General features: G+C 40.6%; 1 protein-coding gene across 1 annotated transcript in view; it reads right to left on the bottom strand.

The window, feature by feature from the left end:
- Positions 1-767: 767 nt before the first annotated feature.
- The window catches only part of CCN4 (cellular communication network factor 4), a gene marked incomplete at both ends in the record, with an annotated part of 35,780 nt that continues 17,326 nt past the window's right edge, over positions 768-19,221 (bottom strand). Inside the window, 4 exons of the mRNA XM_084306937.1 lie at positions 768-1,067; positions 1,607-1,800; positions 3,608-3,865; positions 6,629-6,908. Coding sequence (XP_084163063.1) covers positions 768-1,067; positions 1,607-1,800; positions 3,608-3,865; positions 6,629-6,908 — 1,032 coding nt within the window. The remainder of the gene's footprint in view (positions 1,068-1,606; positions 1,801-3,607; positions 3,866-6,628; positions 6,909-19,221) is intronic.

Here is a 19,221-nt window from a genome sequence, read left to right as displayed (position 1 = left end):
AGGCTGTTCAAAATGAGAGCTGGTAGTGAAACTGTGAAAATATCCCTGCCATAATATACTCCAAGAGATCAAGAGACCAAGGAGAACAGGACACAGAGGGTCTTTCACCCATCCCAGTGCAGTGAGATAAGGGTGCCTCACCCAGAGATTTCAGGAGAAACCATCTTGTTCTTAGGATCTTCACATGAAGTTCACCATGGGGTGGGATCTGAATGAGAATGACAGAGGAGGATTTCCTGAGGACTATTGTCAGTGTGACAGAGAATGAGCCTAGTTCTGAGGGTCACCAGCATCAAAGACTGAAGTCTACTGTGGGAGGTGAAGTAGACATCGATGCTCATTTTCCAGATTAGAACACATTATTCAAGAAATGACAGTAAGGATGCCTGAAGCTCTTGTCTAAGCTACTGACAGCCATACTTTTGCTGTCATAGTAGTATAATATTCTTTCCTTTGGGTGATTAAACTGCTGGCCTAATAAATGTTAGTGCCAATGGGACTGTCATTTAAGTCCTGGAGTCTGTGTATAGAGGAATTTCTGGCTGCCGTTGATAGATGGAGGTCTGTTAGAGCTGAAATCCCTGTTTGTTCAAGGCCTCTCCAAGAACAGTGTGTCAAAACAAGGAGACTTAACATCCTAACTCAGGAAAATCAAATAAATAAATATATAAACAAAATTGTACATTGGCATTGGATGAAAGATTCTCCTTTTATTTTAAAACCTCTGTAAAATCAGAGCAATGGGTCAATTCCAGCATTCAGCCAATTTAATTAGCAATTTCAGAGTAATCATGATAATGAGCCAAGTCAGCAAAGATGTCATTGGGGTTCTTGCAGTTCAGGTTGCAAAAACAAGCATTGATCCACATGATTTTCCAGGAAATCTCAGTTCCATCTGGGCACTCAAACCTCACTTCAATAGTCTTGGACTTGTAGGGTGTGCAGCACCTGTTGTCTGTGCAGATGCCACAGTATTTGGGTCTATAAGGACTTTTGCTCACACATCCTGAGATGGTGTAGTTCATGGGTTCGCTGGCCCTGTAGACAGCCAGGCACTTCTTCCCAGGCTAATATCAGAGAACACAAAGAGAGTCAGATTAATATTCATTGCTTCATGCTGACACAGGTGGGATATGAAAACAACTTTTTTAGTATTTAAATATTGTGAAGCTGCTAGAAAGCTTTTTACAGACCTGATCTAGAGGTGTGACAGACTGACACTTGTAGACATACGAACCAAGAAGCTGCAGGTAGGACACTTGCAAAATACAGTTTATAACTATGACCAGCAGTGCACTATTGCTTTTCTACTAGCTGAGTCACAGGTCTGTCTGCACCAGCAGCAAGCACAGTGGGCTTGGCTTGCCTTTCCTTGTAAGGAGCATTTTTGGCTGGAATTAAAGCTCTCAGGGGAAGGTTTTCATACCGGTGTGTGGAAGCACGGGGAGGAGACATTTTGACCTCTCTGCATCACAGTGAGTCCACATGTGCTTGCTAATGGCCTCCGAGTTCAGAAGTGCAGCTCTCAGAGGCCAGAATGCTGCCAAACACATCTGACCCCATGTCCAGGCAAAGCTCAGGGGATGCACGGAGAAACAGTCCCCACCTTAATGTGCTTGGTTATGTCCACCTCGCAGGGCCGCATGTTGCACAGGCGACTTTCCTTCATGAGCCGGCACTGGTCGTTGTCGTTGGAAATCCTGGTGGAGATGCCCAGCCCACAGGTCTTTGAGCAGGGACTCCAGGGTGAGGTGTGAACAATGCAGTTCTTCTGCCAGGCTTCATCCTCCCCCTCGTATGCTGCAGAAACCAGATTAACCACATATTATTCAGCTGGGCAACTTTCCATATTAAACACCCTCGCCCAAGCTCATTACACATTCAGGCCACTAACCCAAATAATTAAATCACAGTGAAGTGGCTCAGCATCCCTGCGAACCTCCGCTTGCTTTGTTACCTCCCCACCCCACCCCCTTTGCCACTGACCTACTTGTGTCAGACCCTCAAGTGTTCGGGGCTGGGGTTCATTTCTTTTTTTTCTCTTTGTAGCCTCACATAAGGGGGTCCTTGTCTGGGGCCCCCAAGTGCTACCACAACGTAAACACTTCATTACAGAAGTCTGCACCAGTTGATGCAGAAAGAGATGAGATCTAATCTCACCATGAAGGGTTATTTAAGAGCCCATTCAATTGATTCCCTCTAGCAGAAAGTGGTCAACAGTCTTTGATGGACGGCTGAGGGGTTTGGGAAGCAGCCACTGCCTTTCATTGGAAGGAAGAGAAGCTTGAATAGCTCACAGAGAGCTCGGGAATCACTTGAGAAAAGGGTGGGCTCTGTTATGAAAGCAGCCATCAACCTCAGGTCAGGTTCCTTCATGGCCTCGGCAGAAGTCCCCACTGGACTGCAGCTCACAGCACAGCCCACAGGCACAGCTCTGTAGAAACTGCTGGGCTGAGCTTGCTCGTTATAATGTTAATCATCAATATTAAATATTATATTTATAGTTATATTAAATACTGTAAAAACTATCTTCACTTCTACTTTTAAGAGAAAAAGTTAGCCAAGAGAAGTTGCATTGTGCTCATTTGAGGCCATAGTTCATGAAGAGAAAAAGCCAAAATCAGTAATAGATGTTTTTGATTTGGACTTATTTTCGAAAGCTACTAGAAATAGTAATGAGAGCTAAACTCTGGTGGTTTTAACCCACAAAACGGCTTTGTTTTTTACAACATGCTGATTGATGGAGAAACACAAACAAACAAACAAAACATACCATTAAGAAAACAAATCCCAGTTCCCTGTTCAAACACCCTACATCTCCCTGAGCTCTGCTTTTGTGAGGTGTTCTGTAGAATGGGGCTAATGTGACTACTGGGGCTAATGTGACTACATTGCATCACAGTGCTTCGAAGATAAATTTATCATATATGGAAAAGCAGGCACATCCTAAAGTTTAGGCACCATGTGTGAGGCAAATGGTACCAACACTACACAGACAGCTAAGTGATCCTCACTGTGAATATGGGTGCGGGGAAAGAAGATAACATATGACACGTAACATAGGTAGTTTAATAATGACATCAGTGCAGTTGAACATAATTGCTAAAAAGCTATACAAATGCAAAGACAATTTAGCCTAATTTTAAAATTGTCAGTGAAACTTCTACTCCAATAACTGCTTTCAAGGTGTGTCTGAGTTTGGGATTATTAAGCTACAGGAGCTTTAAAATCATATGACTAGCACAAAACAACCCAGACAGAAAGCCTCAGTGCCAAATTAAAGAGAGATAATTTTGCTTTCCAGAGGAACTACACTGATGAAAAACTGGTGAAGTAAAAAGGACTTGTCACATCTTAAAAGTGTCGGCAGATGTGTGTTTCAGAGGGGCTTTTGTCATACAAGCGTGTATAATGAGTCTCATACTGCTGCACGACTGGTGTTTGCATCTTCTGTGCTTCACTACACTCTATATAAGAGTATCTGTGCCTTGCTCACACAAAGGCAAGACACTTGCCAAGTTTGACAGTGCAAGATGATGCTTTGGTTGCAGACACTGACTTCAGCTCCCTGATGGCCAAGGAGAGCTCCACCAAACTCCTGCCATACCTGCAGAGGAGATGTGGCGTGGAGATGTCTTCCTGATTTTCTTGGAGTCATCACAAACCCACTGCTCGCAGCATTTCCCCGCCATCTTAATCAGCTTTGGGTTTGGGCACCAGACAAGGGGAGGGCGTGAGTTTGTGCACATGGGAATGCAGCCCACTGCCCCATTAATGCAAGTGCAGTTGTATTTGCAGTTAGGCTGAAATGTGTCCCCATTATTATATCTGACTCCGTTGAGGACACATCCTACACCAACAATCTCTGAAAGGAATAAAAAAAAAAAAAAAAAAAAAAAAAAAGAGAGAGAGAGAGAGAGAGACAGAGAGAGAGAGAGACAGAGCACTATTAAAATAATGCTGTCAACAAACAGTGTTAAAGTTTTTATTTATCAAGCTGCTCCCTGGGCTAATGGAGCTAATGTGGAGACATGACAGTGCTGCGGTGATGTGTTCAGCATGACGCTAAGCCAAATGTGGTCATGCCATCTAGGAAACTATTTTTGTTCTGAATCACAGCAAAAATCAATCTTCTAATGTATCATGGAAAAAGGGTTAGAAAACAAAACACGTTTCATGCACAAACTCTCACTCAAATGATCATTTCATGGCATGTTGTTAGAAGTTGTTCACAATACGAGAAATCCAAGTAATTAAAGCTGATATTGAGTGAAATTTGACATTTTTGGGGATGCATGAGAGGATTACATGCAGTTGCAAATATGCTAGAGATCTGTGCAACGTTTGTACCCTTCTGAAGCAGCAGTAGGAGGACAGCCAAGGCAGCAAAGGAGCACCTCAAATGGCACAGACTATATTTAGGCAACAAGAGCCCTACCACTTTATCATAAATCAGTTTCCTTAGAAACTGAAGAAAAACATAGTAATGCTATGAAAATTATTATTTGATGAATATTCGTAAATAAAAGCATGAAAGATCAAGCCCTTTCATTTCCCCTGAGAAGGAATCATATTAATCCACGAAATAAGACAAAATTTGTATTATTATTATTATTATTTTTAAAGTTATGAACAATGATTGGAATCAGTGGCAGGAATCTAATGGAACTCAAGCTTCAGTTTCTCGTTTGGTCACATGGAGGCAGTGTGCACGCACTGATCGGGTTGCTCTAGTTTTATGTCTGGTCGGAAATGGAGCTGAAGCGCGGTTGTGCTTCAAGGCCAATACAAATTGAACTGCTTGATTAAAATCCGCAAAAGCTGCCTATTTTTATAATGGGCTGACTGAAAATATAAAACACAAAACCCTTCATTTGCACAAAATAATTAAAAATAGACTTCATGGAACTTGAAGCACAGATCCAGATTGCCAGTTTGTGCTCAGCTCCAGTATTGATAATGCTTCAGCCTTTGTATTGAAGAGCTGTCACTCAGTTCTGGAGCCAGAGCAGAGGGCTCAGTTATGCTTCTAGGTGCACACATGAATTATGACAGTTCAAGAAAATGCTGGATTTCCTGTTGATTTCCTCTTTGCTACAAGCATACCCATCCAGGATTGTGCTAACTCAGCCTCCTGAAGGCCTCCCACGTCAAGACGTTTACGGTGAGAACATCCCCAAACACAGACATAGGCATAGTAGAATGCCCTCATGCAGAATCACACTGTGTCTGCAGTAAATTAGGCAACTGGGGAGCACTTCAAAATTGCCATCCCCACGTACACAAAGCCTACCTCCCCACCTGGATGTGTGCTCTGCACCCTGTTGTCTCTGCTTCAGTGCAGAGATAATCCAACAATGTAAGGAGAGCTGTAGTGACTCCCAGCAGGTTCCTATCTGATGTCTGGGCCACACTGCAACATGCCAGTCCACCTATATCCTGAATTTCCCACAGTTTCACCCAATTTCTTTTCCTGACACTTGTACCTTGGTCTTTCAGGCTATTTATTTTCCACAAATTATATTGTTCCTACAGTCCTGCATGCCTTGAATTCTCTAGAGCTAGAGTTTTTGGCATCCATCTGCAAAGCAAATTCCTCAAAGCAGTTAGCTCCCAACCCCCAGCACAGGAGTCCCACACTTGCCTTCATTCCCCCTGCAGTCAGGGCAATATCTGGTGTACTCAGAATGGAATGATGCAGCCTGTATACAGCCCAGGGTATGGGAAAGAACATGTCAGCACATCCTGTCATCTGCATCCACCCACATGCTGAAAGCAAGAAGAAGGCCACAACTTTCTGTGGCAGCCAGAGATAAACAGCTTCACCGTCTAACCTAGCTTCTCATGTCCCTCAGCTATGCACACCACAAGGCCCTTCACCATATAACCAAAAATGTCATATATAGAGTTATATTGTCATGACAGTAAGGATGTGAACATGCATGGGATTGGGAAACCTTCCAGACCTCACTAGGCAGGCTGGGGATCAATTCTCCTACATCACAGTGCTGTTGCCACAAGTGTACCAAATGTCTGAGATGTACTGGAGGACTACAGATTATGAAATCCATCTAAGAAAGCAAACATAAAAGTAAGTAAACATGATGCAGCATGAAGGCCTAGGAAGGCTGTGGTAGCTTTGAGACAATATCCAGTTTGCTATCTTTTTTTTTTTTTTTTTGTATCCTACAAAGTGTGCTCTTCTTCCTTTGAATCCACTATTAGGAATAGGCCATAAGACTCTCCTTAGTGGCATGCTTTTCATGCAGACGCCCGTAATGCTTGTTGTTAAAGCCAGTTGCACATCTATCCTTCCTACAGCCCCAACCCACTACAGCACCTCCTCCTGTTACAGGGAATACAGAATCATCTGCTTGCAGATCCAAAGACCTTCCAATGCTGATTGTTCCTTGTTCTTGGCAGCAGCTAACCCAAAGAGTAACAATACAGATGCCATTTCTCATCCAGTCAACTGGCCTGAGAATGAAGACAGCTATAAGGACATGGAAGAAAAAGAATGAAGGAGCTGACAAATTTACAGTCAGGTATTTAATGAGATAAATTTCAGCTCAGACCAAGGGGAACTGCCAAGGTATATCTAAGTCAAAAATATATGTACATCACTTACGTGCACATACTCCTATTTCGTACCTAGGTCTGTCTCCACTGTAGTCACAGTACAGGCCCCTGTGAAAATCACAGGTATCGGCCTCAGTGCAACTTTCTCCACGCTGCTTGGCACACGTCTTGCAGCAATCGCAGCCGTCTGTGACCAGGCTGACTCCTACTGAGCACCGAGGAGGGGACTTCGGACACTCGCATGGCCACTTACAGTACTGAGTCCGTGTGTAGGCCTCTGTCGTGGCAGGGACGGTGGGGGTCATGGTGGTGGAGGTCTGGGCAATGGCCTACAAACAAAGAAACACAGCTTGGAAACTGTTCGAGAGAAAAGGGGGCTGTGAACTATGTGGTGATATGTCCTTAATAAAAATCCCATGAGATTCAAAGAGGCTACAAGGAAAACAAATTAAAAAAAAAATCAAAAAAGCATTGCTTTTCTGTATAGCCCTTCTGATACCAGCCAGGGGCAAATACACTGCAGCTTGGACTGGCATCCAAACCACATAGGCCCAGTTTGGTGGTATTCAGACTTTTTTCAGACCTCTGCTCTCTGAATAGAGATCTCTTTCCATATAGGAACATAGGCACATATGTCAAGACCCCTTGATACACAGGAAGCTGTGATATGTCTGGTTTGTATCACCCTGGTTATTTGGCTCTGGCAGAGGGTTATGCCACCCTGTAGTTGTTGTTGCCTGTTCAGCAAGATAAAGGTCATAGTGTTGCAGTGTGAAAGCACATGAGATGGGGCCCTTTTATGGCCTTCTCCTCCTCAGGCTTATCCATATTTGTGCATGTCTTGCATCCAAAACAAGGCATCCCATAAATCCTTGAGGAGACAGGGAAAAGGCCTGTGTGCCCACCAACTCCACAGGCTCCTGTGATAGGTAAGGAACCTCCGTGCTGTGAGGATGATCACAGAATCACAAGATCACAGAATGGCTGAGGTTGGAAGGGACCTCTGGAAATCATCTAGTCCAACCCCCCTGCCCAGCAGGATCACCCAGAGCACGTTTAGCAGGATGGCATCCAGGTGGGTTTTGAATATCTCCAAAGGAGACTCCACAGCCTCTGTGGGCAACCTGATCTGAAACCCATCCCTATCATGGATCTTATGAGGATGGCTTGGTCATTTCATCTCTTCTTGCAATACCACTAATACCATAAGTGCCCTCTTACAATAAACCAGCCCTTTCACTTGAATAGGGACAAGGTTACAGAAAGGCAAGTAAACCTCTGAAATCAAAATCTGGCTAACTGGCTGTGAATATTTTTTTGATGCACAAGGACACCAATCTCTGTCTGAAAAATGCTTTGTTCATCTCCACAGCTGTAACAAAATATGCATGCAGTTTAGTTCCCTGACAGATTCCCAGTGCTAAGCAATGAGGCTATACAATGTCTATAACAATTAAAAACAAACAAACAAAAAACAAACAAACAAACAAACAAACAAACAAAAAGACATGCATTTCCTCTAAGTACTGTGATGAACTTCCTTAACCATCCTTTGTAACGTCTAAACAACCACATACTAAGGTCATCATGAGGGTCTTAGGTCTTCCCTTTGCCCATGATAGGCTCTTCAAAGTCTCACACTATAATTCCCATGAGATTGCTTTCATCCACACAGCCAAAAAACTGGGATATTTCTACAGTGATTTACCACCTTCACCTTTTGGCACATTCTTTTGTTGTACATGGAGTCACTGTGGGCCATATAATTTAGATGACTGCAAATGAAGCTTCAGGACTTCAGAGTTTCACCTGTTAGAAGTGCACAAATATTTGACATCACTGTAAGCATAAAAGGAAAAGTTTTATGGGGAGGATACTGCCAAGATTCCACCTTCTGATCTACACTTCCTCATCAAATTAGAAAAACAAAACCAAAAACTACAACATTAATGAAAAATATGGGAAGTGCTTTAGTAAGTTGAGATATAAAAGGAATTTCATGTAATGCAATGATGCCGCTCCAGGACACAGATTTTGGTCACTATTACTGAGAAAAAAAAAAAAAAAAAAGAGTTCTGGGGTACCTTAGCTCATAGGAAAACACACAGAGGGCAAAAGTTCATTACCTTACGCAATCTGCTTCCTGCATGATATTTAACAGCAGCAGCCATGTTCATGATGCAGGGAGGGTACAAGTCAAATCAGTAACAAAGTAAATATATGTCTTTGCTACCAGGATTACTGCAGAGAAAACCGGAACTGCACATGGGCATCAAGCAGAGCACTCTGCCTGGCCCCATGTGGTCCAGAAACTCTTTCTAGTTATAAAATTTGACAGCTGCAAAGAATGAGTGTATAACCCTACAAAGTACAGACAAGGAAAGTCAAAGTCTAGAAATTGCTAAGGTATTCTCATCTATTCCTGGCTAGCGCATACTGTACTATATATTCCCTAGTGCCCCAGTGTTTTGTCTTATTTACAGTTCCAGATGAATGAAAAAAATAAAAAGGTTTTTCACTAGCTGTCCATGGAGAAAATGCAGCAACCAAGGGTTCTGTTGGGAAAAACATCTTCAAGAATAACCATCCCACAGCCCATAATCCATCCATGCGTCCATCCATCCATCTGTCCGGATACCTCTGAGCAGCTCTTTGACTGTTCTACAGCTTCTTTGCTAGCTGTCTCAGGTTGTATTTAAATAAATAAATAAATAATCTAAACCTGCTCCTGCTGCATTTGAAGATGTTTTTAAGCGTCTCAGTAATTAGTTATCTTTTATTTAGAACACTAAATTGTTAACACATTGTTAATTGCTGCCAAATAGGCAATGTGTTTGCTCTGGGCATCATTCCCAATTCTATTAAGGCCTCCAGAATTGGCCTTAAAGTTGGCTTAAAACCACATTTAAACTCATGTTTAAACTAAAACATACCAATATAATTTACTCCCACTTTAAAGCTCCTTGATGTTGCCAAAGTTGTTAAAAGAGGAACATTCAGATCAATTAAAAGACTTGGCCCTTTAATAGTAGCATTTTTCATTCCACTCACAAAAATTTGAGTAGGTGCAATAATCTGTCACTTGAGAAGAGAGGCCTCATCAAGTGCAATAAACCTATTTACTTTGTTGATGAGTAAAAAAGTGCTCAATAATCAAATCCAGATATAGAGACAAAAGTCACACTATTTAAATAGCCCATTGCCATGGCCCAACCCCATAAGTAAATCCCTTCACAGTCCCTTGTTCCTATTGTTAATATGAGCAAGAAACAGTTCCCATCCTGTGAAGATATGAAAACATCTGTGAATCAACACATGTAGCAAAGAGGAACCAGTAAGTCCTGACAGTCCAGTGATTGTAGATAATTTGTGAGGGCTGAGACTGCATTCTTGCAAAGGTTTGGGTATCTGGGAACTATTTGGTGGCTCATGATAAACAGGAATTTAAAGTAAATTATTTAACAGTGCTTCCACTATGGTTAAAGCCTGAGGTGACCAGGGAAGCTTTTCAAGGGTCCCTGTAGTGACTTGTAGCTGTTGTGGCTGTTGGATATACTTAGATATCCAGTGGTGTTAGCTGAGCAAGCCACAGGAAGGAAACTTAGTGTAGGTTACACGAGCATCAGTGTGAATAAGTGTCAAAATATTTTTGACTCCCTTATTTTACAAATAGAGAAGCCATGGAGAGACGGAAAGAGCATCCTGTCCTAGGCTCCATCACCACCAGATTTTCTTTGGAAAATGATGTCCACCAGGTACCAGAACAAGTGTACAACATGCACAGCTTCAAGACCCTCTTCCTCTGCCCTCTGAAGTCCCTCAGAGCTTTGCTATAGAAGAGGCAATTGTGCAGATTTATAAAATTCTTGGCCTTTCCTCTTCTGTGTTTTGCTGTCACTACTGGGATATTTAAATCCCTTTGGAAAAGCCATCCAACACCACTAGTACAGTATCTCAAAACATTTTGGAATACTATTACTTTCCTACTAATACTCTGTAATGGTTCTCAGCAACAGCCATCCTTAGAAAGAAAACAAACAAACAAACAAACAAACAAACAAAAACCACCACCAACAACAAAAAATCACATATAAGGTTTCATGAATCACATCTTCAATGTCATTATAATACATAAGAGGACAATGGTTTTCTATGAAAGTCAACATGAGAGTGAAGAGAAATTTAAACATTGTAGTAAAGGGAAACACCAACAAAACACAATGCTGGGGATTTGACAAGTAAATTTTAAAATGTCAGAGAAAGTAAAAAAAGTGTATAGTGTGATTTTTTTTTTTTTTTTTCCAAGATATTGGTAATTAACATGTTTTCTACAATTACTCTTCAAGCTTAGAGTCAGCAGATTTATGGTATATTTATGCTCCCGATTTATGCTGGACAAGTTCCAAAATTAGTTTCTGTGTACATATGCAGATAATATTATTTTGGTAGCAACGATTCCCTGCAAATTTCTGTGTTCATATTCAAGAGGACAGAAGGAGAAAATAAAAAATGACTGACTGCCTAGTAAGGTATATTTCCAATTTGTTGGAAAATACGATATTGTAAATTTGTTTTAGTTTTGAAAAATTGAAAGACCAAGTTATGGTGTTGAACTTAGTGTATACACTCCAAATTGCAAGACAGCCAGAGATACAGCAGCACTTTCACATAACATATGAGGAAACCAGGAAACCTCAATCTCTGTTTTTAAGCATTAAAGCTCTAGATGCATGGCAATATATTCCTTCACTTCCAGTTCATATAGGTGTTTAAAAATACATTTCTGACATTTCTGTGTATTCATTTCAGGTATTTTTCTCATCAAGATGAGGAGAGAAAAGTTATGCATGCTCTTCTCCATTTACTGATGGGATAGAGTCTCAAAAGGATGGTGATTTCTAAGCCATTTTTAAGCCATTTCATCTGGCTACTGGCATTGCTGGAGAAAGGGTTATGAGAGATGGCCTGCAGAAATCAGCTCAAATGATAGTGGGTTATCACATATGCTGTTTTCTCCTTGACAGTAATTTGCTTTAAAAGGACCCTTGAGCCAATCCTTAGCTGCAAAAGTATGAGCTGTGGTTTTCAGGGCACATACTGTTGAGTGGACTCCTTTTAATTTCTGACAGTAAACATTTAAAATGAGTATTTTAAAGTTACATTTCTGATGTTGCCTTTCTGGATGCTGCCAGATATTGTTGACGGAGCGATGTGATCTGGATTATTTCCTGTCCTCCATCTCTGACACATTTATAAATAACAGTCGGTGATAAAACCTTTATTAAAATATCCTCCTTATTACAAAAAGGAGATTATGTGTTTAAATCAGCTGATTTACAGACTGACCCAAACAGTGGAAGATTGTGCAGCAAAGCCTGCTAGCAGCAGCTAATCACTCAAAATGCCTTTATTTTTTGCAGATTGACTGTCCTAAACCTGGACACTGAGGTTAATAATAAATAAATAAATAAAATTTAAGACGACACCTGCGGATGCACTTCCAGGAAAAAGGTTGTAAATTTGTGCTCTTCCTCTGCCAAGTAATGCATCTGCTTTCTCCTGGTTACGTTTACTGGCTGAACTATTTAGCCACCCCAAGCAGAAACACCTGTAGAGACAACTCCAATACCATGTAACTCCAAATGTTCTAAAAAACTAAAATAATTTTAAAAAGCAGCCCAGAAGTCTCCCCTCACATTGCAAACAACTTAATACCAACCTGACACACTGCTGTTCACAAGGGAACACAGGGGATGGAGCTTAATAAAGAAGTTAAAATTAAAGAAAAAATGAAATATAAACAATATATTGAATGAATCCACATCACTTTCCATGTCTCTGTGTCATCTCTGCGCAAGCACATAGACTGCTTAGTGTAATCCCAGCAGAAAAAAAGAGTTCAACAACTCAGTGCATAATCCTGCCTTTTCACCTGCTTTAACCACATCTAAGGTCTAGATTTATCTTTCCGTTCTACAGTCAAAAAGGGAGAAGTGTATGCATATTTGAATGGGGGGCACAACCCCAGAGATAGGGAAGTACTTTATCAGCCTCTCTAAAACAAAGGTGTGAAACTGAGGCCTTCAGACACTGCAAACCAAAGCATTTTCACCCCATCCACAGAAAATGTAAATGCCCACTGTGCAACCACTCAAGAGAAGAGGCAAGTTTGCATTAACCTTGACAGAAAGGTAAGAGCACTGTTGAGGGTCCAGTCTGAAAGCCTTGAGAATCTTGCTGTTCTCAAACATATGAAGAACAAAATTTTGTAATATTCTTCCTGTCCAAATTAATTTTCTCCAAAATTACAAGACATTTTCCTGTTGAAAAAAATACTCCCAAGTCCAGTTAAGGTGAAGAAAAGCAAAGGCACAGAGGGACAAAGGAAAGGGATAGTTTTTATTTCACTATACAATAGGTAACAGAATCATAGAAAGGCTCGGGTTGAAAGGGACCTTAAAGATCATCTAACTCGACCCCCCTTCTATAGACAGGGATGCCACCCACTAGATCAGGTTGGCCAAGGCCTCATCCAGCCTGGTGTTGAACACCTCCAGGTATGGGGCATCCACAGTTTCTCTGGGCAGCCTGTTCCAGTGCCTCACTACCCTTACAGTAAAAAGTTTCTTCCTAATGTCTAATCTAAATCTATCCTCTTTCAGTTTAAGACTATCATCTCTTGTTCTATCCTGAGAAAAGTGTCCCTCTCCATCCTTTTTATAAGACCCCTTCAAGTATTAAAATGTTGTGAAGTCTCCCTTTATCCATTAAAATGTTAATGAGGTCTCCCCAGAGCCTTCTCTTCTCCAGGCAGAACATGCCCAGCTCTCTCAGCCTTTCTTCATAGGAGAGGTACTCCAGCCCTCTGACCATCCTTGTAGCCCTCCTCTGGATCAGCTCTAACAGATCCACATCTTCATTGTGATGAAGGTCCCAAACCTGGATGCAGTGCTCCAGGGGTGTACTCAGGACGGAAGAGTAAAGGAGGGCAATCACCTCCCTCAACCTGCTGGTCACATCTTTTTTTGATGCAGCCTAGGACACAGCTGGCATTCTGGGCTAACATAAGAAAATTAATCTAAAATGACAAACTGTTTATGGTGTTTACACTGTAAGAGTTTTTTTGTTTGTTTGTTTGTTTGTTTGTTTGTTTTTTTCTGGTACTTAGATCCCATTGCTACAGCAAAGGCACCAGTTTATGGAAACAACTGGTTGTCTTGTAATGAAAAACAACTGATTTCTAAATATTACATGATTTCCACACAAATGACATTACATCTGTCTACAGTCCTCTAAATGCCCCGAGATACAAATGAGAAGGAGAAATAACAGGATGTATCTGGAATTTGTGATTGTACATGTAAGATAGAGAAGCAGGCATGCCAAGGAAGGAATATTTTGAAGGCTAATGAGTTCCAAGGGACTTCAAGATAGATGCTGGGAGCAAGGAAATAATGTGGGACAACAGGAATTTAGGCGTAGCTCAATAGAATTGGTATCTCACTATACAATGCTGGGGTGTGATAGCAGGAGCATTGTTCAATACAAGGTCAAGTCCTCAGTCTCTGATGGGCATTAGTAATGAAAAGCTTACATCAACGGGCTTAAACCATGTCATCAAAGTGGAAGCTTGTTTTTTGCCTTGCCCACTTTGAACTTTTGAATGAATATTGCTGAATATTTGTATTATTATCACACACAAGACAGATGGGTTGACAGAGTCAGTCAGTTCTAACAGCAAGATCAGTAGTAATTACAGTACTATCAGGCCTTCCTCACTTTTATGCTCTTGCTGCAAATCTCAGAGTCCCCATGAATTCTCAGAAACTCTACCGCAAGATAATACTAGTGACAAGTGAGCTAGCATCAGGACAGAGGTATAAGACAGATTCTGCAGGACAAGTAATGGTAAGTGGAAAACATGATTACTGGGGACTCAGCTTCCATAGAGCAGACATGAGTTTCTAGATACTTTATTAAAATTGATTCCAGACATGAAATCTCCATAACATATTGTAAAATAACAGACTCTGAACCCAGATAATGTAAGATAGTTTTATAGATGCCAGGTGCCACTCAGATTTATCCTTTCTGTGCACTGTAGGTTGAGCAGAAAGGAACATTCTGCATGAAGTATAATATTCAATATCTTAAGAAAATAAAAAATCCACAGTGAGTCAACCGCTAATATTTCTAGAATCTGTGAGTGATGAAAAATCAACTTCCCATAACATTATTTCATAAAATATATCTGTGGGAAGAGTATAGGCAGATGTTTGGAATAGCCTTTTTTAACTTAGTTTAGACAATTGCAGGGTAAATATTACATATATTCACTACTTTGCCAGAATATTGCTTATACTGGCAAACTCAGTGTGGTCTTTCATTTTCTTCACTTTTTTTTTTTTTTTTTTTTTTTTTTTTTTTTCATGGAGTGTTTAGAACAAAAGAACTTCCCTGTCAGAATGTGACCTGATGTTTCATAAGTGTTCTTCTAGTTAGAGTAACACTTTCTAAGAGCACAGTGACCTAAAAATATTTGGACATTCTTAACAAATTGACACTGCCACTACATACTCCACTAATTGGGATATTAAACAACATATTTTCTGTGTTCTGAGAACATTTCAAAGTCTTGCGCTGCACATGTTCCATCTGTGCAGCTAATGAGCTCATCTGGTAAAACCAGCTTGATCTAGAGTTTGAAAACCATCAGAGAACATCTGGAGAAACAGCAGAGTAAAGTCTTCAGAAGGGACGAATAGACAGACTTAAATTTTTGGAAAGTAGAGTGCAGGGAAAAAAAAAAAAAAAAAAAAAAAAAAGAGAGAGAGAGAGAGAGAGAGAGATTGCATTTGGATCATCCAAGGTCATAAGGTTACAAATAATCCTAAAACTGTACAGAACAAGATGTTGACATATGAGTCATGGGTTGGGTGGCAAAAACAGTCTCATAGGTCCAGCTCCCAAATAAGATCATACTGCTTTGGCGTTTTACTTTGCGGTTACCCATGTTCTGCATTTGCTTATCTCCTATTTTCAGTCATGACCTTGAAATCAAAGGGAAGATGCTTTCTGTCCTCTTACCCTCTGTCCCAAGATGGGCAAAAAGCAAGTAAAACAAAGGCTCCCCTTCACCTCTCCTTCCCCTCCCCTATTTCAAGAATAGTGCAAAAATTTGGTGGCATTTTTCCAAATCATATTGGTTTTCATGATTATTTTATTCAAAATAGAAGTCTGCATTTTTAAATATCAGCAGTTTCCTACCAATATTTCCCATGCAGAACATCTTGACTTAAAACAGCTTTTCATTTCAAAATTTCATCGTTATTTAAATTCTCAAATCTGTAACCTTTTTCTTGACCTAATATATGCACTTTCCTCAAGCTGCTGATGAACTGATGAAGCTATGCATCCCTACTTCTTTAAATAGAATTTTTCCTCCTAGGTCGATCTTCCACTGCTGTTTGCACTTAGCTTTGGCTTTCCAAGTTGATCTTTTGTTATTTTCAACTTTCAAGGTGTTTTTCTCCTTAATTACATACTAAGGGCTAGAAACTTCTGCAAAGCTTTTGACACTGTCCCACATGGCATACTTGTCCCTAAATTGGAGACGCTTGGGTTTCATGGGTGGACCACTCAGCTGGAATTGGTTGGATTGTTGCATTCCAAGAGTTGCGGTCTACGGCTCAATGTCCAAGTGGAGGTCAGTAACAAGTGGTGTTGTTCAGGGGTCAGTATTGGGACCAGCACTATTTTACATCTTTGTTAGTGACATGAACAGTGAAATTGAATGCAGCCTCTGAAAGTTCGACAATGAAGCCAGGATGAAGATGCTGAGGGATCTGGGCTTGTGTAGTCTGGAAGAGGCTAAATGGTATCAGCCCACAGCTACTTGAAGTTGAGAAATGTCTGAGACAAATTCTTCTCAGTGGTAACAGAGGGCATATAAATGGGCAGCAGCCACAAACCACATTCAGGGAGGTTTAGTCTGAATACCAGAAGGGCAACTTCACAAGGAGATAATTGCAACCCTGGGTCATTCTGGGTGTCTGAATTCTCCATCCTTACTTGTTGGAGTAGAGACCTCCAGAGGACACTGATGACCAGTGATTCTGGGATTGTGTGACTGCATACCTTGTCAAAAACAAGTATAGTTTTGACAAGGTGTATAAATAAATAAATAAATAAATAAATAAATAAATAAGATAAATAAAAAAGGTAAATAAATAATCTCTTTTTGTTATGCAATGTAATGCAGAAAAAAAAAATGATTCCTATTTTGTAGATCCATCTCCTCTTATATCATGAGCACAGCCAAAATGCTATTTGGCAGCTAATTAATATTTTATCTGATAACAGGAAATCTTCCATATGTCTGGTTTTATAGCAGGAGGATTTCAAGACAATAGAGAGAAAGAGAACCTGCTACTACTGCTTTAATGGCCCCTTTGGAACACATGGCATGTGCAGATTCATCCAAAAAACCATAACTGCCATTTAATGTAGTGTCATATCATTATATCAAAGCCACCTCAAGACTTTCAATGAAAGATGAGCAGTAAGACTGCATTGCTAAATTCTTGTGGTTAAGTAAAAAACAGATGGAGCCTACAAGTTGTCTGAATAAACATCAGTATTTCCAGGCAGAGTCTTACAGTGAAAGGATTTTTTGTCTCCAAGAATGGCATATTCTGGCAGTTCTAGCTCATAGTATTTGATGAAATCTGTTAGGCAGAAAATGAAGATGAAAAAGATATAGGTCAGTAGCATTCTTAGGACCAACAGAAGATGCCAGGCTTTTGTACACTCTAGAAGGACCTGAAATTACTTCCAATTGCAGAACAGAATCATCCAGTTTGAAATGTCTTATCTTACCCCTTTCCAGGAAAAATCATGGCAAGAATCTTTTGTAACATCTGAAGTGAATTAGCTCAGTGCATGCAGAGAGATCAGTAAGGCAGCATTAGTAGGTTTGAAGCAAAGGCATCCATAACAATATTTGTCACAGCCTGATCATCTGAGCTGGATGTAGTCTGATCATACTCCTGAGAAGAAAGAAGCTTTTCTTGGCCAAGACAACGTCCCATTAAAACCAAACAGAATGGGAACAAGGGATTAGGGGAAGGATGAGAGATGCAGAACCTCCCTTGCATCCTCTGGAAACCTCTCTGACCCTTGTTCAGCATGTATAATGATATCGCTATACTAGGAGGCCTTGTGATACATTCACATCTGTATTGTGAAAGGTTCAGCTGAGATCACCCACCATGAGATCCACTGAGAATAAACAGATACTTCCAGACACCAGGGACTGATGCTTATCACACTGAACTTCCTACACCCAGGAACATCTGTGCACAAATCGATGAAATCATCAGTACTCATTGCTTGCAGGTAGAAATGAGTATATGGCTTATCAGAAAATGGAAAAACAAGTTCCTGTGATTGCTACAGATGATATTGGGTTACTGGTAAGTATGGAGGGCTTAGCGTTCTTTTATAAGGCTATGGCAGAGTAAGCAACCTTAATCTCTGTGTAAAGTAAAGAGCTTTAATGAAAAACAGACTCTTCTTTTAAAAACTGGGCTTATTAGGTAAATGGTTTTGATTACACTAATTTGGGCAGATATAAGGAAGACTGAAGAAATGTCAAGAGCTGCAGCTCTCCCTAGCAGTGACTGTGCGCAGTGTGCAAAGACTGACAGGAGAAGATTCAGGAGGATAAAGGAAGTATTCATGGTATTAAAAATGTATCTAGCTAGGAACAGCAACATTTAAATCAAGGAATGGAAACAGGAGTTAAAGATGATGGGATGCATCCAGACTACAAGAGTTTTGCCTCATGTTCTAAACAGGTCCCAGGTATCTGGAGGTCTCTGAAAACTGAACTATAGGTGTGCTAAGATTTTTTACACAGGGGCAAAAAAAAGGCTTGCATTGTCAGGAGACAAATCACAAACACCACCTGCCAGGTAAAAACATATGAAATGGTTAACAGAGTGGGGGGAGTTTTGACATGAACACAAAATAACAAGAGTGCCCATGTTGTCACAAAGAGGAAAAAGGAACTGAATACCTTCTACAGCTTCTGCTGACAACTCTTCAGACTCTCCTGGCACCTCATTACATTGGCAGCGGGCATAGCCAATGCTAGTTCCAACAGTCAAATTTTCTGTCTTCATCATAAATCTAAGTCCTCTCTGCCTATTGCAAAATCCTAGAAAGCATTCCCATTACATTTCTCTGAGTGCTATAAAATGATTCACACAAATAGACATATATCAGAGTAATCCACTTCAGGTTCAGGGATTGGAAGGAAAGTGTACAACAGTGCACAGCACAGAGCAGATGCTGCTTTTAATCAATTCCTCAAGGAAATAAGTATTGAATTCCCTGAGGACACATTATCTTCCTAATTGTTTTCTTCCTGAAGTTGATATCAAGCCTTTAGCTATATTATGGGCTACCAATGTCAAACAGCTGCCTCTTAAAATCTCCCTCAATGGATTTAATTAGGCGTTTTGTCACTGTGTTTTGGAGTGTGCCAAAAAGGAACTCTAAAAGGAACTCTGTAGACCTTTGCTACAGTGATGCCTGATGCTTAAAGGAGGAACAAACAGCAGAATGTGAAGCACACAT

This window comes from Netta rufina (assembly GCF_964035555.1).
Source record: "Netta rufina genome assembly, chromosome: 2".
Lineage (NCBI taxonomy): Eukaryota > Metazoa > Chordata > Aves > Anseriformes > Anatidae > Netta > Netta rufina.
This window is presented reverse-complemented; position numbering and strand designations above follow the sequence as displayed.